Source organism: Notechis scutatus, chromosome 2 (assembly GCF_049901735.1).
Source record: "Notechis scutatus isolate UNSWTSFEM ecotype Mainland chromosome 2, rNotScu1.2, whole genome shotgun sequence".
Lineage (NCBI taxonomy): Eukaryota > Metazoa > Chordata > Lepidosauria > Squamata > Elapidae > Notechis > Notechis scutatus.
This window is the reverse complement of record NC_142010.1, coordinates 178,208,545-178,231,676: the sequence shown is the minus strand read 5'-3', so window position 1 is coordinate 178,231,676 and position 23,132 is coordinate 178,208,545. Positions and strand designations below refer to the sequence as shown.

The 23,132-nt window shown below is 38.8% G+C and overlaps 1 protein-coding gene across 3 annotated transcripts in view; it reads right to left on the bottom strand.

The window, feature by feature from the left end:
• TMEM38B (transmembrane protein 38B) overlaps positions 1–22,865 on the bottom strand; it is a 35,606-nt gene extending 12,741 nt beyond the window's left edge. Inside the window, exons 1-4 of one of the 3 annotated variants that reach the window (XM_026680577.2) lie at positions 22,691–22,865; positions 15,284–15,440; positions 4,860–5,044; positions 3,207–3,294 (exon numbers count right to left, since the gene is read on the bottom strand). In XM_026680577.2, the coding sequence (XP_026536362.1) occupies positions 3,207–3,294; positions 4,860–5,044; positions 15,284–15,440; positions 22,691–22,799 (539 nt within the window). In that variant the 5' untranslated portion in view covers positions 22,800–22,865. Of the gene's footprint in view, positions 1–3,206; positions 3,295–4,859; positions 5,045–15,283; positions 15,441–22,574 lie in introns of all 3 variants that reach the window. The other 2 variants (XM_026680578.2, XM_087957515.1) reach the window with 2 other exon arrangements.
• Between the last annotated feature and the right edge of the window lie 267 nt (positions 22,866–23,132).

Here is a 23,132-nt window from a genome sequence, read left to right as displayed (position 1 = left end):
AAAATACTAAGGACAATTTTGAGATATTTATATAAATAAGGAGGCCATGCATAAGAGACATTCTTGTAATAATGACGAATTCCTTTACATAGACTGGCTATGTTTTCAAGTCATGATTTTTATATATCCTAAATAATTCTGTCTTAGAATAAATTACCTGAGCTGACCAAGGAGAAGCAACCCTAGGTCTTAATCCTAAGTAGTGACCACGATCTGCTGCACGATATAATTGACACATGCAAGGATTGGCTTCTGAATGTTTTTTCTAATTTCTTCACCAGCAGTGGCCATAGGAAATGTCTATAACTTATCCCATGTCACAAGATGCCGTGTGTGTGTGTGTGTGTGTGTTGTGTGTATGTGTGTGTGTGTTTTCTGCTCTCTCTTGGATTACTACACTGCATGCTTCTATGTATGTTTGCTTTGGGATGGACTATACAATTTCAGATCTGGATTACATAACCAAGAGGAAGCAGTTACCCAACTCCCAAGTAGGATATTTTGGAGGAGAATTTCTCCACATCTCTAGCTGGATCCAGGTCATCTTGAAGTGAATTTCTTTTTCTGCTATATATATTTTTTCACCATAGCACATTTTAACCCATTCTGTTCATCTTCTGGAAAATTATTAGCTGTGGACAGGTGGATGGGCAGACAAGTTGGAGAAATCATCTAACATTCTATTGACTTGGAGCAGATATTCTGGCAGAAAATGTGATAAGGAGAAAGAAGAGGAAGCATTTGAAAGATATATGACAAAAAAGGGAAGGGGGGAATAAGATCATCTTTAGAAATATTTGAAGCAAAAAAAAAAAAAAACCAGGAAGGCCGTCAGATATTAAATGATAAAGGAAGGAAATGTATCCTCAGAGAAGAGACAGTAATTACCAAGAAGCTAAATGAATTCTTTGTCTCTGTATTTACGGAAGCATGTACAGAAGCGGCTAATTTTGAATTTTAAAAAAGCACAGCAGAAACTAGCAAATTCAATGACCTGCACATTCTACAAGAAATGAGTATGTCTTCCAAGTGGACAAATATAATAAAAAATAAGCAAGCACAGAGGTTAGGCAGATAGATATCTGAATGCGGACTGACTTTTTTCAAGGAGAAAACAACCTAATATCTGAAATGCAGTAACAAGAGAAAATATTATGGGACAATTTGAGAGACTACATTGCATAACAATGAGAGCTAGTTAAAAACTCAAATGTAAAATTTGAGCAATTATATGTAAAGTAACAGGACAGAGGACATCCTGCAGATTATAGGCCAATTAGTTTAACATCTGCTTTATGCAAATGGGTACAATTTTAAAAAAGATGAACAACCTATGAATATGGAAGGACAAGCCTTGTTAAAGAATTGGCAAGGATAAATCCTGCTTCATCAACCTATTGAAGAGCTTTCAACAGGATGGACACTGTACTTGTATTTTCAAAGGCTTTTTACAAAATTCCTTGTCAATAAGTCTTTTTAAAAACTGACTTTAGAAGAGCAAAAGAATACAATAAAATGGACACATTTCTAAATGGGGGATAATAAGTTAAGTCTCCGAGATTTGAGTTTTTAACTTATTCATAACAGTTTTTCATTTAGAGTGAACCATCTAAATTTGTAGGTGACACTAAACCATTCAGAGTGGTAAAAAGCAAGAGTGTCTGTAAAAAGAGTTTCAGAAATGTTCCGTTAAACTGGGGAAATGGTTAGCTAAATGGCATATCACTTTAATTTACATAATTCTAAAATGAAGCCTACTGGGGCAAAAAAAACACATCTAAATTCAGCTGTCCATGGATGGAATTTGAGCTTTATACATTTCACTAGAAAAACATGCCCTGCATGTCTGGGTACAGCTCTATCATCACAATGAAAACAATAATATAATGAAGCTGGAAAATGTGAAAAGGAATATTATCAAAATGATTAGGGGACTCTTAACAACTTTCTTCAGTAAAAGGGTAGAATGTTAGCCTTCAATTTGGAAAAAGGTGATCAATGAGGGATGTATTTGAGGTTTACAGTCATGCAGAGTGTGGGAAAAATGGACAGGGAGAAATTATTTTCTTCTCTTAAAAACACCAGTACTGCGACGCAAAAAGTTAATTGGAAGATTTAAAACAGATGAACGGAGACACTTTACACACCACACAATTAATTCTGGGAAATGCAGGCCCACAAGATGTAGGAAGAACCATTAATTTGGATGACTTTAAAAGGAGATAAAGCAGAGGTGTCCAACCTTGACAACTTTAAGACTTGTGGACTTCAACTCCCAGAATTCCCCAGCCAAAATTTGATACTCCTGGGGTAGAGGAATTCTTGAAAGAAAGATCCTTCAAGGGCTGGTGATCTTGAAATCTCCATGTTGCCCCACAGGAGGAACAGCATGCCTCCAGATTGCAAAAGAGCAATGATGGGAGAGGGATATCTTTCTGGCTCCCTTCAGAGGCATTTGGTTGGCAGGATGAGAACCAAAAGGGTGGGCTAAAATGAGCTTTGCTGGATCTTAGCTATTGCAGCTATTCTTCTGTTGTTATATTCTAGGAAAAATGTGTTTGCCAGCACCAACATTCTCCACAATATACAACCTAAAGAATGTATTATAAGACATCCACTTAATTCAAGAACTGGGCCAAAGTATCTGGCTATCATCGTTATTCATATCTGTTTGAAGAGCAGTACAAAGATTTTGGGGATAATTATTTGAGGGTGCAAATTTGCCCATTTTCCAGTAAATGCAGAATTCTGCTAGGTTGCTAGATGCAGTCTGTTTATATGACAGCAAGATTTTGATTTAGTAAATAAAGGAGCACATTTTTATAGTCTTATGTTATAATGAGAACCTCATTGTCACTAAATGATTTAATAGAATTCAGTTATACACACTCTCCCCCAAACTCCACTGTTGATGTCCCTGAGATTCCTGGATTATCTGGCTCCATCACTATTCAATTTTTACAAAGTTATAAGGACGTCACAGTGTTCTGCAATATGCCAAGTTTCAATGTCACGTGCTTAAAGGGTTTTTCAGATACCAAATTAGTGTGGAGAAATATCCTCTCTAAGGGAAAAAAATTAGAAAAAAATCATGTTATAATACTGCTTAAAGTTACATTACTGAAGAGCTACTTATACAGATCTTCCAATGAGGGGAAGAAATGTTCCCAGAACTGCCAATTGTTATGTGCTTTTCACTGACTTACTATGACATCTTCAGCAGTTCATTAGTTTCAGGCTTCCATATACCTCTCACCAACTGTTCAAAGTTGGATATTAGACCGCCACCAGCTCCTGTAATTCAATACAAATTATTACATGCTTAAATTGGTTCAAAAGATCTTAGACACTCAATCCCACTTCTAGTTAAGAAAACTACAAATCCATCACATTACTTTCAGAAGCACAAGATAGGGCCCTCTAAGTTATAGGAAGAAATGAAATGACCTATTTTACAGTTATTGAAATTGGATCCTCAAATTGAGACTCTTTAGAAAGTATCCTATTCTGAGATGGAAAGGTTTAATCTTTATTAGAAAAAAAAAGGAAGCAGCAGCTTCACTCTGAAGTCTAGAATCTGTAATGGCCTTATACTTACTGTAAGAAATCAGTAAGCTTTAAAAGAAGACAGGGCTATAACTTGCTTGGTGCAAATAAGGAGAACTAATTGCTTATAACATGAGACCAATGCGCACAAATTAAGAACTTGAAAGGAGGCCACAGAAGGACTGAACTTTTCTCAACCCTGTTATAATCCAATAGGCAAGACAGGTCAACAGGCTATTTTATGTCACAGAGCCCATTCCCAATGGACACCATTATGAACCCTTTCTTTTCCAGCTTTCATTTTCAATGAAAAAAAAGTGACTTCAGAGTATAAAAATAATCCATCCAGCCCAATTTTGCACCCAATAAAGTATAAAATCCTCCCTGTGATCAGCTTATCAAATGCAACTGCCCAGGCTGGCCTGTATCCTAATCCTATATGGCCCCATTTGGTTAGAGAATACAATAATGAGTAGAAATTGCTTCAGACAGGAAGCTGTAGCAGATATTTGGAGAGCTTTCCTCAGTTCCTCTCAGTATGTCAGAAATGACTAGATATAAAATGAAGAACTTTGAATCTAGTGTGGCTAGACTGTGTAAACACACACACAATATTATATATTATTTTAATTATAACTTCATTTATATATTATGCTCACTTTTCTGTTGCTTGTTTTAAAATAATAAAAAAAAATACTTTAAAAAAATAGCTTAACCCAGGTAGTATGCCCACATACCAGTTAATTTTACACACATTTACTAGGCAGAACTTTCTGCTGAACATTCAGTTTAAATGCAAAGGCCTAACACCAGATATGTGAAAAGGTTCTCGGCTTTAAGTTCTTCAACTTATTTATATTGAGATATAAATGTGAAGTAAAATGTATATGAAAAAGAGAAAATTAAGAAAAAGGATTTAATCAAATTAAAAGACGTAGGGAAACTATCCAACATAACTGAAAGGAAAATAAGACGGGGTGGGGGGGAAGCAAACTGTAACCCTGGATTTGAGATAGAGAAAACTTGTTTCTACAGGTCAGCAATGTTAACCATTGCAGCAGATTTTATCAAAAGGCTATGAAATAGCACCATAAAACTAACATTGCTTCTCTGGACATGTTGATGCTTCCTATAAAAGGAATTTATTTCTAATTAGCAATTTTCAGAGGGCTGAGAAGCCGAAAATAAATAACCCTGAGCAGTTTTGTATGAAGTCAGCCTTTCTTCTCCAAATGGTCGCAGACACCCTCCATAAAAGCAAGTAAAGAACAGATCAAAAATTAGTTTCAGAACAGAGAGGTTTCATGTATTACCTCTGGCCCAACCGACTCCTATCATGATTAGCCAGGCGTCTGCAAAGCGTTTATGTGCGTGAACAATTCCACCTGTTATCTTCCATGTTCTTGTCACTTCCTTCATTCCTGCAATCATCAGTCGTATAGGTGTAAAACATAAACTGCGGTAGAGTAGATCATGTGGGCAATAAAATATAAGATACCTAAACAATCAGGAGGAAAAGGTTCAGTCTCCCGAAGATGCTTAGAGCAAAAGTATGCCAACTATGCAAGCATGAAACAAATTCCCAAATTAAAAAACTTCTTAAACATAAATGATAAGAAATAATAGTATGAGGCTACAGGATGCTTAAATATCACACTTTCAATAAATTAAGTTTCAATATCTGTTATCTTAGGATACCGGGCAACTTAAACATTCATTTAACTATTACTGCTCCTTATAGGCTTTTTTAAAATGTTAGCTTTATCTCTTACTACATACTTTCCAAATTTTATGTCTGGGGAACTTATATAGTGGATACCTAGCCTTCATACATATATGTATGTATATAATATAGTATGTATATAGTAATATGTATATGAAAACTAATATATATAAGATATAGATAGATCTCTAAGTCATATATGGAATTTGGGACACAAAATTCAAGCACAAATAAGAAATAGGAAAAGGACATACAGATGCATAAAAACAATTCAGTGGGGAGGGAAAGGAACAGCAATAGGAATCCAATATAGAAAACAAAATACAGTTCTGCTTCCATTTTTCAAGTGCTACCCTTCACAAAATTCCTTTTATTCCTTACTGGAAAAGGAATGAAACTATTTTGTACTATACTGTAAAACAGTTTACCAAACAAAACAAAATTAAGTAAGTCTGATAAGTCTACTTGAGTGAAAAGCATATTAGTTTTAAGGAAAAATTCACGGTTGGGAGAAGAGACATCATAAACGCTTCAGCTTTTCCCTCAGTGCAGAAAGGTTCAGTACATTCAAAATTATAGCAAAATGTCACAATATCAACTGCTGCCTTTCTGAAATTGAGCTCTACTATCTTTCTTTTAGACGACTTCATGCCATTTCCCCAGTTTTCTTCCATCTTCTCCACTAATATTTGTAATCAATAAACTCACTCAGTTCTTTTCTGCCTCCACCATACTGGTCTCTGCAAATTCTATACCTTTTTGTTTTGCCCCATTTTGGAATCCATTCCCCTGTAAGTTTGAACTTCCAAACGATCCTGGTATTTGGGCCAGCTAATAATTCCCTTTTACCCAGGAATAGCATCATCTAATTAAATAAGCTTTAGATTTTTTTGTTTTTCATTTAAAGCAGGGGTGGGGAACTGTGGCCCTTTTATGACTTGTGGACTTCAACTTCCAGAATTCCTGAGCTGGTTCAGGAATTCTGGGAGTTGAAGTCCACAAGTCCTAAAGGGCCCATAGTTCCCCACCTCTAATTTAAAGCATTAATTGTAAAGATACAACTGTGGCAAGATGCATAAACGAAAAGAAGTAGGTAAGAAAGAATGAGAAGAAAGATGATATCACTTGAGTAACAAAAAACTACCCAACAAGTTACTGACTTTTGGCTCCTTTTTTTCAACTATTATACATTATGGCCAGGAGTTATTTTTTCCTCTCTATTCCCAATTCCTTTTTCTTTTTTCTTGTGATTTTTAGATTCTAACTTTGAAGGCAGGGCTGCTTTGTAACTATCTTTATAAGCTGTTGAAAAAAACCTTACAAATAATGTATTTCAAATGTCTACCGATCAAATCTTTTTCAGTGCTATTGTAACTTTTCAACAGTCACGAAATGAAATTGAGCTGGTTTAAGTGATTGTTTTCCATATTCAGCTTGAAATTCTTGTAATAAAATACTCTTCTAAAAAGTGGCCCATGCACTTAATTGGGGGTCAGGCCCAGTGTATGCAGCTTGGGGGCTAAATGCAATACCAAATTTGCAAGCTCTCTCCTCTACAGTAACTGCCAAGATAGAAGCAGCTGCAAGAGGAAGAAGAGGAAGAGAAGAAGGAGGAGGAGGAGCAGCAAGAGGAGGAGGAGGAGGCAGTGCATTTCAGGAGAAATAAGCCTTTGCATTGACAAAAGGATCTGCACATTGAACAATACAATGCACCACACAATAAAACCTTGCTTAAAACCCTGGTTTCCCCATTAATTCACAAACGGTAGTTGTGTTACCCTAAAGATGGACATGCCCAGTGGTGGTATTCTACTGGTTCGGCCCAGTTCCAGCATACTGGTAGCGCCGAAGATCAGCTGGCAGAGAACCGGTTCACTCCGAGTCTCTCTGATGTTCTGCAGTTGGGCCCACCTGCCCACCCCTGTTCCTAGGTCCTTTTTAACCTCTCAGCTGGCGTGGCAGAGCGGATTGCTGTGCTAAACAGCTGAGAGGCGCAGTAGCTTAGCTTTTACTGTTTTAACGCATGCACAAAGCGTGCATTTGGTGTGTGTGCGTGCACGCAAGTCGCACGACCCTTCCCCTGCAGCCACACCCACCAAGCCACATCCACAGAACCGGTGGTGGGAACTTTTGAATCCCATCACTGGACATGCCCCTTTTGAAAAGCCCATTAGCTTAAACTACCTGCCAGTCAATACAGTATGGTGCTTATGAATTCATGCCACCTCCCACCATCCCCTCAGGTCCAATAGATTCATTGGCTAATCTGGACTTGAGCTATCCTGTGGTTGGACCTATCTGCCTGAAAACCCCACTGCTGAAGCCAAACACCAACTGTTCTCTCAAAGGCAACACCACAGAAGCAAGTAGTTATAACTTTTTTGCTTTTACACCATTCACATTACTCTGAGACAGCCAACCTCTGGCTGTTGCTACTCTCTTTAGGACTACTACACTCTTTTCTGAGCCCAATACAGCTGTATATATTGAAAACCCCTCTCACTTAAACCAGCTCAGTTCAAGATCAATTAGGGAGCATCCAGTTCCATTTTCACCTGCCTATCACAGTGACTTTTAAAAATCAATATTAATGTAGAGTTGCAATCTATACTCATTGTTATACTTTCTTTTATTGGAAACTAGCTTTACAGATGGCCTGGCATATTCAGTTTTATACTGTAGTCTTAAGGAAATTAATATACAAGAAACTGTAGATAAAAGAACTACTTATTTGCTGATTGTGAGGTGATAGTTCTAAGAATTTACCATTAGATGTCACTAGTTACAAAGTCACTTATGAGTCACGTCATTGAAGAAGCTTCAAATGTGGAGACTTAGGATGGAATTAATATTTTTCACTTGTGCACTTTTAGTGTTCTTTCTCTTGTTTAAAACAGGGTTGGGGAATGATGGCCCTTTTAATGATTTGTATACTTCAACTCCCAGAATTCCCGAGCCAGCCATGCTGGCTCAGGAATTCTGGGAGTTGAAGTCAACAAGTCATAAAGGGGAGATCGTTCCCCACCTCTACTTTAAAGGATGTGCTATATGCATGCAGAGAGAACTTGGGGGCAGCTTTTGAAACAGCTGCACCAGCCTAGAAAAGCACATGGTTGCTTTAACAATGCAAAAGCTGCTCCTCATAAAGTCCTAAAGCTTTGTGCAGCTCTGTCTTCTCAAGATAATTAACTATATGAAGGGAACAGGGACTTTCAACACAACAATACAGAGAAATTAATATTTCAAATATTTAGGAAAATCTCTATGTACTTTCTTCTTCCTTCTCCTCAAGTGATTTAGTCCCTTGATGGAATAAGACAAGCTAACCTTAAGTCATTTGGCTTGTATACACAATGGCACATGTTAAAAGTAATTAAAATGCATCAATTGGCACCAACAATAGCTATGGAATATCTATGGAATCCGAATTGGATTGATTTCTCAATTCACACAAAATCGTTCCAAACCAAAAGTTGCTTCACAGGCCATTTTCTAGAGATTAACTATGTCAAGGATCAGCAACATATTGAGATGAAGGGGATTTTTTAAAATTTTCATTGATGTTAGAGATACCAAAAAGAATTATACGATTCGTTTTTTAAAATAGACCAGAGTTTATGAAACCTAATGTACTAACAGTGAGATTTTGTAATATTTGTACAACTCATGGAATCTGGACCAATATTTAATACAAAAACTAGAAATTTGGAGATTCTTGAATGCCATCTAGTGGTGCTAGTATATTGTGTAGCAAAGACTACACTGATAATCCTCAATGTATGTAAAAGAAAACACACTTCATTATTTTTCTTGGCAGCAGGTTAAATCCCATATAAACGAATCAGGCAACCAAAATATGTGTAAATTGCTAACATTAAAGCCAAAGAACATTAATGCATATGAATTTAGAAAAACTGCTTTGTATGAAACCATATTCAACATGAATATTTTTCCCTTGATAATGATTTGCCTGAATAATGACATTATTTACAATGAACGCTTGTAACAACATACCATCATTTATTCCCTTGTTCATTATATATTTATCCAATTTTTAGACAATCACTGCTTTCTAAACTTGATCACATGAATTAAAGAAAAAGAAAAAGACCCTGACATCAGAGATAAAAATTAGGAAATGAGTTTTCCCAAGATAGAATAAAGGGACAGGTCATAAGCCAGTTATCTATATTTGTTTCAACCCACATAATCTTCACTTATTCTGTTGTGAACATTATGATGCTCCCCTTGTAGAGGGATGTGATCGGGTGAATTTCCGTCTTACTTCTTACCATGACATTCTTGCGGAGAGGCAGGGATTGAAGATGTCCATTGACCTTGGTCTCTTTCTAATTGCTAAAGTTAGAACATTGTGAATCATAACTATTTAAGTCCCCAATCAGCAGCCTTTTATACACAAAGACTATTCTAAGCGTATCTCGCTGTATCTACATTCCGGCTTCAGCAGCTTGGGATAAATCTAAGCTTGTCAATTATTTGTGACAAAACTAGCAACCCATAGATTCAGATTCCAAGTTGTTCTTCTGTTTATGAAAATGGGAAGGAGGCAAAGCTGGCAATTTCCTCTTTATCTCCTTCCTACCATGATCACCACCACCCACAGACATCCCCCAGCATCTCCAGGCAGCCCACAAGAACATACTGAATGTGTGTATATATAGATAGATAGCTAAAGAAGAACATAATTTGAAAACCCCATGGTATTAAAAGAAACTGTTCACAGAAGGAAACTTCAAAGTCAAGATACATGTTTCCCAGAAGAACCTTTGTCTGTCAGGCCACAAACCAAACTGCTTAAGACAAAGCATATTCTCTCCCTGCCATTAAGTACTAGTCCATGTTATTAGTTCTTGAGCTGAGAAGCTTCTGGGGTGAAAGCAAACCGCACTAAACAAAATGTACTCAGCAAAACGAGGGCAGCAAGAAGTTAATTCAGCAGTTTTATGTTGCAACAACTGCAAAAGGCTGAGATTCAAGCATCCCAACACCATTCAATGCTACTAATGAGGTTTATTACTTAATGAGAAGCCCTAAAAAGAACAGCATGTATTTTATTTACGGGTAATAGGACATCAGTGTCAATTGCAAAGCAGCCTAAATGCTATTGCTGGGTCTCTTGGTTTGTTAAGAAGTTCACATTGGAGTGCGCATAATCTTTGCTCAGAGTATCACTAGCGCATATATATGTATATGTATATATGTATGTATGTATGTACCGTGTTTCTCACATAATAAGGCCGGGCCTTATTTTTTTATGGCCAAGCACAGAGAGCTCCCTACTCCCACCTTTGCTGCAGACACCTTTGGCACCCGCCACCGTTGCTTTCCCTTCTGCCCATTACGCCGCCACGTTTGAGCTGCCGCTTCCGTGTTTGGAGTGCCGTCGCCATTTGGAGCTCCAAACGCGGAAGTGGCAGCTCCAAACATGACGGCGGGCGATCTTTATTTTGGTCCGCGAAGTTCAAAGCGAGCAAGAGAGGGAGACTGCGATGCCTCCATCCGAGATGGCAACCTCACTAGTGGATCACAACGTGGCTGGAAGCCCGAATCGGCGGGATACGATGGCGATCTTTTGGAGCGAGAGGAAAGGGAGAGAAGAGTTGCGGGCGTAATTTGCATGAGGAAGTGGGTGTACCCCACGGCAGGGAGCCCAAGGAAGAAGGGCTGGTAGGCAACGGAGAGCGTCCCGTAGCTCCGGAAGCAGCCTAGAGACGCGCCCGGGAAGAGGCGCAGATGCTGCCTTGTAGTCACCAAGCCAACTGCGTGCGCCGCCTTTAGTTATGTGTGCTCCGCGCTTTGGGCATCTCCGTGTGATCGCGACCCTGTCCTTTCCACCTGGCGCCCTTGCTGCTTTCTGGCTCTTTAGCAACCGGCTTCGTGTTTGGAGCACTGCCGCTGTTTGGAGCTCCAAACGGCGGCGGAAGCTCCAAATGCGGAAGCTCCAAACATGACGGTGGGCGATCTTTTATTTTGGTCCGCGAAGTTCAGAGTGAGCATGAGAGGGAGACCGTGATGCCTTGCTAAAGAGCCAGAAAGTAGCAAGGGCGCCAGGTGGAAAGGACAGGGTCGCGATCACACGGAGATGTCCAAAGCGCGGAGCGCACATAACAAAGGCGGCGCACGCAGTTGGCTTGGGGACTACAAGGCAGCATCTGCGCCTCTTCCCGGCGCGCCTCTAGGCTGCTTCCGGAGCTACGGGACGCTCCGTGCCTACCAGCCCTTCTTCCTTGGGCTCCCTGCCGTGGGGTACACCCACTTCCTCCTGCAAATTACGCCGCAACTCTTCTCTCCCTTTCCTCTCGCTCCAAAAAGATTGCCATCGTATCCCGCCAATTCGGGCTTCCAGCCACGTTGCCAGATCCACTAGTGAGGTTGCCATCTCGGATGGAGGCATCGCAGTCTCCCTCTCTTGCTCGCTTAACTTCGCTGGACCAAAATAAAAAGATCGCCCGCCGCCATGTTTGGAGCTGCCACTTCCGCGCTTGGAGCTCCAAATGGCGACGGCACTCCAAACACGGAAGCGGCAGCTCCAAACGTGGCGGCGTAATGGGCAGAAGGGAAAGCAACAGCGGCGGGTGCCAAAGGTGTCTGCAGCAAAGGTGGGAGTAGGGAGCTCTCTGTGCTTGGCCATGATCGCCTTAGTATGGCTGGTGGCGACGACCGCCCGCCGGGCGCTCCTAACGGCAAGTCTCCCGACCTTCCCCTTATTTTGCATATTTTAAAATAGGCCTAAATTTGGGGAGGGGCTTAATTTGATTTTATGCCCAAAAACATGCTGGGCCGTCCTATTGGTGGAGGCCGTATTGTTGGAGAAACACGGTATGTATGTATGTATGTATGTATGTATGTTTTCTTAAGTTTTCGGGCATTAATGATGAGTTTGTGGTATTTCCCGTCATTGAGTTGTGCTTTTAGTTGTAGCACGCTTGGCAGAATCTCATCTGCCATCATACAGAAGCCTGATGATGGCAGATGAGATTCTGCCAAAATGTTGCTACAACTTTAAAAGCACCACTACAATGACGGGGAAAATACCCAACAAAGCTGAATACCATAGATAGATAGATAGATAGATAGATAGATAGATAGATAGATAGATAGATAGATAGATAGATAGAGGGGGGAGAGAGAGAGACTGAGACTGTATTTTTTGGACTATAAGATGCACTTTCCCCTCCCCCCCCAAAAAAAGTAGGTGGAAAATTCTGTGCATCTTATTCAGAGAATGTGTGCCTGTTTTTGGCCTCCCAAATCCTCTGTACCTCCCGTTTTTGCCCTCTCCAGTGTCCAGAAGCACTCCAGAGGCCTCCATGGCTTCCGTTTTTGCCCTCCCTGGCGCCAGGGAGGCTAAAAACAGGACACACAGAGAGTTCAAAAGGCCAAAAACGGGGCCATTTGGGGGCTGCAGAGTGCTTCTGGATGCCAGGGAGGGCAAAGCGGGATGTGCGGAGGGCAAAAATTATTATTTTTTCTTGTTTTCCTCCTCTAAACCTAGATGTGTCTTATGGTCCAATGCGTCTTATAGTCCATAATACACAGTATATCTTTTCTCTATTCTTTGTTCCTTCAATGTTAAATTTCAAGCAATCCCAGGAAAGGTAACTGCCATAAAGGTAACAGATTGCTGGCTTCCATTTTTAGTCTAATAAGGGGTGTAGGCAGCCTGACTGACCCAATTTTCAAATATGGAAAGATAAACACCACTGAGTTTCAATTGGAACTTGCTCCTCCTAAGCAGCCTGTAAGAAAAGCATCAATGAACACACTTTAAATACTAAAATCCAAAACCATGCTTTTTTCCCCGAGCATTTTTGTTTTACATTTTGCTCATAGACAGATGTACCCGTCAATCATGTGAAAACTTATCTTAAATGACCCATCTCCCATTAGAAACATGAGGCATTTTTAAAGAAAGTAAGTACTGCATCCAAAATACCTTCAGTGCACACATTTTTTTTTTTTTAAAAAAAAGGTGAATTATACTGGCACAACAATGTTGAGTTAATAGAAATGGAGCAAAGGAAGGAAACAGGGAGGGTCTTGCTGGCATTGGACTGCTGTAGTCCTTGACTTATGACTGTAGTGAAGCCTGCCCATCGCTGTCAAAAATCATGACAATTTCATGACCTTTGCTCATTAAGCAAATACTATAGTCATTAACGCAGTTCACTATAGGTACAGTTTTACCAAAAAAGCAGAACACCAGTTTTTGGCTTTCAGAAAAACTGTCATAAAACACAGTCAAGTAACCACAGGATAATGCAAATGGCCATAAATGCAGCCTGTTGCCAGCGCCTGAACTTTGTTCATGTGACTGTGGGGCGGGGGCAATCATCAGAATTTCAAATCTGGATCTTAAGTAGCTCCAAGATAAGTCCTCCTTAACTTCGAATGTGTGATGACCCAGGGCATGACACAAAAATAACACAGTCACAAAAGTAGAATAAATTCTCTTTAATGCCTCCAACTTGGGCCCCAATGTCCAATTATCCTTGGCTTGATATCAAAGTCTTCCAAAAACAGTCTACAAAGAGAGTAAATGCAGTGCGAACCAAAAGTAAAGATAATTAGAAATAAAAAAGCCCAACACAAACCACACTGGAGTCATTAACATGGCAGACCAGGATGATAAATTGCAGACTTCCACAAGATAATGCAGCAACCACAGTTGGGAAGATGCCAAAACCCAGATAAGCCTGGACCAAGATAAAGCATGCTTTGCTTCCAGCAAAGAGTTTTTTAAAATGCCCCACTTATATCCTGTTCTCCCAGCTGCAACTAATGAAAGGGACCAGGGCCTAATCCTCTTCCATAAGACACGTTGCTCCCTTCTCCATTCCTCTCTGTGTGCTCTAGGATGAAGAGGGGATGGCCCTGTGTCTTCCTCTGGATTGTGCTCTTCCCCCGTTTCTTCCACAGCTACCAGAGCCATACTCCCACTCCCTGTCAGCTCCTCAATCTCCCCCTCAGAGTCAGACTCCAACAAGGGCATGACAGAATGGTTAATAAGCAACAGTCTTAAGTTGAGGACCACCCATGATGACTGATTATGCCAGCCCATCAGGATTATTCATGTATTTTATTCATTTATTAACCCAATTGATATTGCCAAGCAATCAGAGGATTCTTGAAAGTTCACAAAATTTGCATGCATACGTGCATGCACACACACACACACGTTTCTGATATAGAGACACAGGCAGAGATAGAAATTTATTTTAAAAAAATACTAAGACAATTAAAACCAGACAATTAAAACCAGTAATAGGTATTTGTCCCCAAAAGCCCTCTTGGGAAAGTTCAGTCTTTAGCTTTTTCTAGAAGGCAGATACTGTTAGATCCAAAATAAACACCCAACAGGAGACCATTCCAGAGGGGCAACCCATGTAACGCTTCAGTCTCCCTCTCTCCCTCATAATAACTCTGTGCAAAATTCACAGAATATCTTTTCACAATCTGGAGGTTAACTATATATTGTTAATTGTTGGTTTTATGTCTGTCATTGTATATCAAATGTTCACTTACTATTTATAGATTCCTAATATCTTTCCTAGAAATCCAAAATGTTTAATAGTTAATTGTTAAATAATTATTAATTAATAGTAGTTAGTACTTTATAATTAAATAATTAATAATTAAATAATTAGTAATCTCTAAATTTATTTTAAAAGTCCAGACCATTCCTTGTATTTAAAATCAGACATTGTTTAAATTATCCACAAATCTATCCATCAGAAGACTTTTTGTTCTTTCCAGTGAAAAAAAAAAAGCTTTTTCTAGGGGGAAAGGGTTTTTTTCCATTCCAAATTACTGATAGAGCTGTAAGCATGTTTATGCAAATTAACTCTATTAACAATCATAAAATTCATTGACAGATTTCTTTAACCAGATGACAACTTTAAAATGAACTCTTTATAGCATGGCTTGAAGCCATAACTTTGAAAATATGTATCAGTTATCAAAAAAATACACCATATATTAAAAGTTACTTACCAGACGGATGAGGCAAGGAGGACACCTGTGGTGTTGGCAAGAAATGCAATTGGAGGTTCTGCTAGCATCAGTGAAGATAATATGGACCCACCAAAACAGTAAAGCATAGCACTAAACCAACATGCAAGTGGGCTGTCATAGGCGACTTCAACTACTCCTGAAAACAAGATACAAACAGCTCTTTATGAGGAATTTGGCTTTTTAATTTGCTGCAAAATTCCCTGATCGGCTTACTGCTAATACACTACAGTACATTAGTATATTGCTTACACTAATAGCAATAACACGTAGACTTACAGACCGCTTGACAGGGCTTTACGGCCCTCTAAGTGGTTTACAAAGTCAGTATATTGCCCTCAGCATCATGGGTTGTCATTTTACTGGCCTCGGAAGGATAGAAGGCTGCGTTAACCTTGAGTCAGTCAGAATCGAACTCCTGGCAGTGAGCAGTGAATTAGCCTGCAATACTACATTCTAACCACTTCACCATCCTAGCTCTGCATATTGTTTAATCGTGGCTTGTTTCTTAAGCTGTAATGATACTTCTATGCAGACCAGAGCAGCATGTTCTAAGGAAAATAAAGGGTCTGAGAGGAAGAAGCTCTGGTGAAGAAGCAGAAAAAGGGAACCCTTGGATGGAGAGAGCAGGTTGGTAATCAAAGCCATAGGACTATATGGCTTAAGAAAAATGGTGGAATAGATATGGGTTAGATTCAGTGAAGGCAAGGAGGGGATCTGTTTTTGAAACACAAGAGAGCCACAAGCTTCCTGACTTAGTGTATACTAATGATAATATACTCCTATCGTGTATACTATAGTGTACAGCAAGCAGGCCTGTCAAACTGGTGGCCTGCGGTCTGGAATGGCCTGTGGAGGCCACACCCACCCCAGCTCCGCAAAGGCAAAAAACATCACAATGTCACAATCCTCCCACAACAAGATTGAGTTTGACACCCCTGGCGTATAGTGTATACGCCTAATGCTACCTTATGTTTCTCCATCATACAGGTGTTTTTCTTGTCCAATATATATCCAATAAAAATGGCTCACTGGCTGGTTTCACTTACAAACCAACATTCTTAATGTAGACATTAAAGAAGTTTATAATGTGTATTAATAAAATAAATAAATTAATGCTAAATGCTATTTAAATGCTGCCTTCAGATCTTTGGCTGGAGTGTGATGAAGTTCAACACAATGTGGGAGATGTAGTTTACATGAATTTGATCAATGTGATCCATTTGCTTCAGTTTGCTGCAATTATGAAAGGGAGCATAGTGCTACTCAGGGAGTGAGGGCTGCTAAGAGGGCCAGAGATGGTCAGAATATGCAAATAACTCTAAATGTCTCAGGCTGCAGGGGAAAGAAATCCAATCCCAATTTGTCCTTGAATAAAAACTAACTACTGCAGCATTTGCTGTGGAAATTAATAATCGTACAACTTAGAGGAAAAAGTTTGATAAGCTCTGTTTTGAAGGCAGCAAAAATTTGGGGGGAACTAAGAAACCTGTCCGTACAAACACCTCCATCATCTTGAGCTACAAACAGTTTGGTCTGGTGAGCTTAGCTAGGAGGAACACGCATTATTTGATTTACTGTTTAAAGTTTTACCTGATATAATTTGTATTCAAGAGACATAGTAACTGGAAATCTTGCATTTTAGAATCTGAAATTATGCTGTTGTTCATAAAGACAGAGCACATTGTGGGAAGGAGGGCATATTCTCTTGAAGGGAAGTTTAAACAATTCAGACGTGATTAACCTGAAATTTCAGAGGGAATTCCTTTGAAGAAATCATATAAATGTTTATATTTCCTGTTTCCTGCTTGATATATGATTGAATCATCCATTGATAAATTCAAAGGGATTTTTAATGTGGGGATTTCAATCATCATAGCTCTTTATGGGACAGTTCTAACTCAAATAGGAGGGATGGGAAATGTTGGAAAACTTTAAAGTTTGAGTTGATTCTTTCTAAGAATGGAACCCCCCCACTCAGTTTGATTTGTTTCTGCATAAATTTTCTTCTTTAGATTAAACTGTTTCCAGATGTATCCAGTCTTATTGTGGCTGGGAAGTTCTCCAAGTCAATAACACAGGAAGTGATCATTTCCCCATTTATTTCTTATAGACAGGTGGGATTTTACTGATTAGGCAGAAGTAGTCCTTTTGTGGACTTGACAAACACAAATGGGTTTCTTTTAGACAAATGTAAATTCTGTCGGATTTATGGTGAGAAGAATGATTCAGAGGAATTTCAAAATATTTATACTGTGCGATATAGTTACTGCAACTGATCAGGCCATGCCTAATAGAATCTAAAAAAGAAAAATCAGATGTTGGTTTCATGACAGGCTGCTGAATGTGCTAAATCTACATGAATAGATTAACATTTTCAAGGTATTTAGCTGTTGATGTTATCAATCAAGAAAAGAATGCTGTAAAGACAGAACTATAATGAGTACATGGAACCTAAGAACCATTAAGGTAGGGAAGTTCAGTGCAGTAAAGAATGAAATGAAGACATATTAGATATTAGCAAATTGAAATGGACTGGAACTAGACACTCTCAGTTAAATTATACCTTTTTACTACAGGTAGTCCTCCATTTGCAACAATAGGGACCAGAATCTCGGTCACTGAGCAAAGCGATTGTTAAGTGACATGTCATGAGACCAACGATCTCGTTGGACGATTTGTTCAATGATCATGATCCTGACTGTGGTCCATAAACAATTGCACAGGTCATTAAGCCTAGTGCAGGGGAGAGGATTCAGGTCTCCCAGGTATGGTAGGGCAAGGACGGAGCCCAGGCTTCTAGTACACTCACAAGACCCAGGCCTTTTCCCCAATGGGGAGAACAATCATATGAATAATGGTGTTTGCTAACATTTTTGCCAGATTTGAGGTCCGTTTCTCCAGCATGCTGAGAAAAATTGCCATTGTGCTGGAAAAATAGGGTTTAAATCTGGCTAAATTGTTAGTGAATGTCATTGTTCTGGAAGACTCATGAATATATTGAAATTCTATACAATAGAGATGTCTACAACCAAGATACCTTAGTAGATTATTTTCTATTTATAAAAACCTTTGAAGATGAAGTTAGATCAGTTATTAGTTATTATTAAGTTGTTATCCTTGAGAAGAAGCAGCTTAACTTCCCAACCTTGTAGACAGCTGAGGAAGACAACTAGTGACCTCATTGGAAGAAGCACAGCCAAAATTTCCCCTCCCCTTTGGGAGAATCTACAGGTTGGGAATGGCAGCAAAACACTTCCATTTCCATACTTACAAGCTGTACAAACTCCAAAGCAAAATTTGCTGCAATTTAAGAGCACAATCCCAAGTGCTATTTTAGAGTAGCTAAAATAGTTTTTGTATTTTGGAAAGAAACTACTACTCTGGATTTAAAATTCAGAAATGTACAGGTATATCCACTCTCAGACTTTGAATTGTCTACTTATGTAATGAAAAGACTGATCAGTATAATCCCATATCAAACACTGATATGTTATTTTTACATATCTACTCTGTGTGTGTGTGTGTGTGTGTGTGTGTGTGTATGCATATATTTTGTCTCACAGGGATTTTGTTCTTTTTTTGGTTAAGTTGTATTTTATACACACATACACACACACACATCCTACATGAGCTAGTGTGGTATAGTAGTAGTTAAGGAAAAGAGTTAGAAGACAAGAAACCATGAATTCTAGATTTATTTTAGACCTGGAAATCAACTGGGCAACCTTGGGACAGCCATATTTAGTTAAGACTAAAAAGTCAAAAATCCTCTATTTACAATTAGTACTGGCCACTTTTTTTAAATCGCAATAATCTCAACAATCGCCATAGTGGTTGGGGAAGCCAAGGGTTGCAATCCATGCAGCTGAATATTTCACAGGGGAAAATAACGATGTTTTCTAACAACTTGTTTTTTAGTAACTTTATATTTTAATACTTTAATTATGCTTATTTCATTTAACTGCTTCCTTTTCATTATATACAAAAGTTAGCTAAGAGCCACTGAATTGGCTCACTATCAAGATCATTTTGCAATAAAAACAACAGAAATAATTGAATAAATTACTCTTAATCTGTTAACAAATAATAATATCTTCAAGGCTTTTGAAAAATTACAAAACAAATATAATTTATCAAAAGCAGCCAAAAAGCTAGCTAGTTCTCACCCTATGTATAAATTATTAAATTCTCTGTTTAATCCCAATGCTTTAGCAATCTATGAAATGTAAAAAACTGGAATGTTCGCAGATTTCTTTTTCATAGAGACAAAATCAATAGTTCAACATTATTTTTAAAAGATTGCAAAAATATATTTGAATAATATACATAAAATTTGCATTAGTACATTTGCCTATCCTATATTAGAAAATCAACACCTCGGACAAAAATGTACTATTTAAAGAAATATCACATATAATTTATTGTATGATTTAAAAATCTGGTTGATTCAGCAAAAAAGAAATAGTGTTTAAAAATTTGATTGTCAGCCTTTTATACTTGAGATGTAGTAAATAGCCGGAATAGCAGAAATATTAGTGCAAATGCTCTGGACAGCCCTCCTATATTATCCTGATATAATAATAATCAGGTTCCTTACTGATTATTAATATTGGTGAACCAGGGATTACTAAAATGAAATTATAGTTTAGATCAGGGGTCCCCAACCACCGGTCCGCGGACCGGTCCCGGTCCGCGGAACAAGTCCTACCGGGCCGCTGAGTTGTGGCGCCACCATCTTTTGATGAAAAGTGCTTCCGGTGAGCTTTTCCGGGTAGAAAGCTCACCGGAAGCACTTTTTCGTCAAAAAAGATGGCGGCGCCAGCTGATGCCGGCACCGGCCAGGGCGCCAGCTGATGCCGGTACCGGGCGCGCATAAAAAGGTTGGGGATCACTGGTTTAGATAACTTAATGTTGCTAAATTATTCTTCTAAAAACTGAAACATTTCTATTTATGAAGAACTTTAGATTTGTGCCTTGGGACCCCTTTCTTAAAAGCCCCTAAATGCAGAGAAATAAAACTACACTTGCATTTTTGGAATGTATTAGGGATGGATCTCTATCAGCTGCCAATAAATTTATGTGTAACAGTGCTGGGATGGCTTCCAGAGAGAGAGTTTTTATCCTTTCTTTTTAAAATAATTTTCTATCGATTTGGAAAAAATGTTAGAAAATGAAACAGAAGATAGAAGTGTACTGTTCCCTTGCAAAAATTTTGTACGTGCCATTAGGCAACTTGGGAGCACTTTAGAACCTGAAATGGAGAGGCCACTGAACATTATTTTTCACAATAATTACATTAGCATAAAAAGAGCATCCACAACAGATGGCAATACCTGAATCTTTAAAATTCAGTTTCTATTTTATTGCTCAGATAGCTTAGTGCCCACATCAAAACTATTCTTAAAACTCAGAACTGTAATTTTTTAACATTTTTTTTATCCTGCATTTGTTTTTATAAATAACTCAAGGTAGTGAACATACTTAATACTTGTCCTATTTTCCACACAACAACCCTGTGAATTTGAGTTGGGCCGAGAGAGAATGACTGGCCCAAAATCATCCAGCTGACTTTCATGCCTAAGGTGGACATTAAAATGTCACATTACTGTTATACGTTTAAATTAGTAGTAAAACAATTGTTACTTTTTATATCCTTGCAACTTCAAATATTATAAGTTTTAAAATTTAAAATAAAAAATGATAGGTAGTGAAATAGAAATAACTGATTTTTTTTTTGTATTTTTCAATTCTATATGTCAGGGGTGTCAAACTCAATTTCACTGAGGACAGCAACAACACAACAGATCAGGCAGTTCCATCTCCATTCACAAACATCTTTAGGGCCTTTCCGAAAAACAAGGTGGGGGCCAACTGTACCTGGGGTGTGTGCATATGCATCCAGAACAATACAGGTAGTCTTCGACTTACAATTTAAAAAAAAAGTTTAGTGACTGTTCAAAGTGACAACGGCACTGAAAAAAGTGACTTACAACCGTTTTTTACACTTACAACCGTTGACGCATCCCCCATGGTCACATGATCAAAATTCCAAAGCTTGTCAACTGACTCATATTTATGATGGTTGCCGTGTATATGTGGTCATATAAACCACCTTTTTGCCATCTTCTGACAAGCAAAGTCAATGGGGAAGCCAGATTCACTTAACAACAGTGTTACTAACTTAACTGCAATGGTTTGCTTAACAGCTGTAGCAAGAAATATTGTAATATGGAGCAAATGCAATTAACAACTGTCTCACTTAGGAACAGAAATATTGGGCTTAATTGTGGTCCTAAATTCAGGTCTAGCTGTAAAGAATGACAAAAATGAATCAAAGCAAAGCAAATATACCTGTTTCAGAGATGAAGCAGGCAAATGTATGACTATACATATGAAATAACTCCCTCAAATTTGCTATCTTCTGATATTACAGTTACCTTGTCATTCTGCTAAAAAAAATGAAGCTAATACTCTGCATGCATTAAAAATAGAAAATTATCTCACATATTAGTTCCCAGTGGATGTTATATAAAAAGAACTCCACTGAGTGGGCCAAAAATCTCTCTTGCCCAATATTCTGCTTCTAAAAGTAACACCAAGTACATCTGGTAAGCCATTTTAGGGTACTTTATACTGAATCTGCACAATTTCCACCTGTTGGCTAATCATTGCAGATCTTCTAATCCTTCCTTTTTAAAAGCATTCAAATAGTAAATAGCTTGCAAAATCTATGTGAAGTTTTGTTATCAAGAAAACATGACACCTTCCAACAAAATAAAATCCTTTCAGCTAAGCCACTTAACTGCTAGGCGTTAAAAGATTTTTTTCCATCAAATGTGTATGAAATTATTTGTGACCCAAATACGTCGCCTATATTGCTTTCATAATATTACTGAGATCCTTTCAACATCAGACAAAAACTTTTATTTCCCGAAGCAGTTGATCCCCTTTTTTAAAAAAAATAGGGATGCAGTTTTGATGCATTATAAAGAATATTTTATTATAATTTTATTATAATTATAATTTGAACCTTTGTAAAACTGCAAAAGTTACCAAATACATAAAAAGAGACTTTCTAGTGATGGTTCATCAATCGATCTCACGGAGTCCAATTTCATACGTTAATTATGCTGCGCAGAAATAAAAATAGCTATTTTTGTCAATCCTTATAAGCAATCCTCCAAATACCCAAAGTAGGAAGTTTAATTTTTGTTATCTGGAAAATGCCTGAGCTAGTAGCCTTGGTGAGTTGTAAGCCCTTTGGTCGCACCTAAGGAATGCTTGTTGACTCTGGACATGCTCAGGAGCTATGGTTGCTCCTCCCGGAATCCCTTAGGACTAAAAACAAGTTTTGTACTCCAGGCCTCGGCCTACTTACTCACTCACCCCGCTGCTCCTTCAGAGACATAATGGAAGCGGCGTAATGCGCTAAGTCAAAGAAGGGAAACATGGGCAAACGAGCGAAGCGCAGTGGCAAATCCCCCAAGAGCTCCATCGCGACAGACGCTGGTGCGCAGGCGCCAACTCTGCCGAGCGGCGAGCGAAAACGCGAAGGTAAGCTTGCACGAGAAGGGGGCGGGACCAAATTTCAAATAAGGCGGGGTTACAGGGGACTCTAACGCCCTCCCCGTTCTTTCACGGCGTAAAGCCGCGCGCGTGAGAATGCGGCTGTGGTAAATTAAAACTCCGCCCCGTCGTCGCTCTTTAGGCCAAACCACCGTCAGCAGGGGAGGGCGGAAGAAAGAAAGGCGCGCCCACGAGCGGAGGAATGATTGGTCCGGCTCGAATCTAACGTCGTCCAGGATTGAAAGGCGATTGGCTGAGGCTT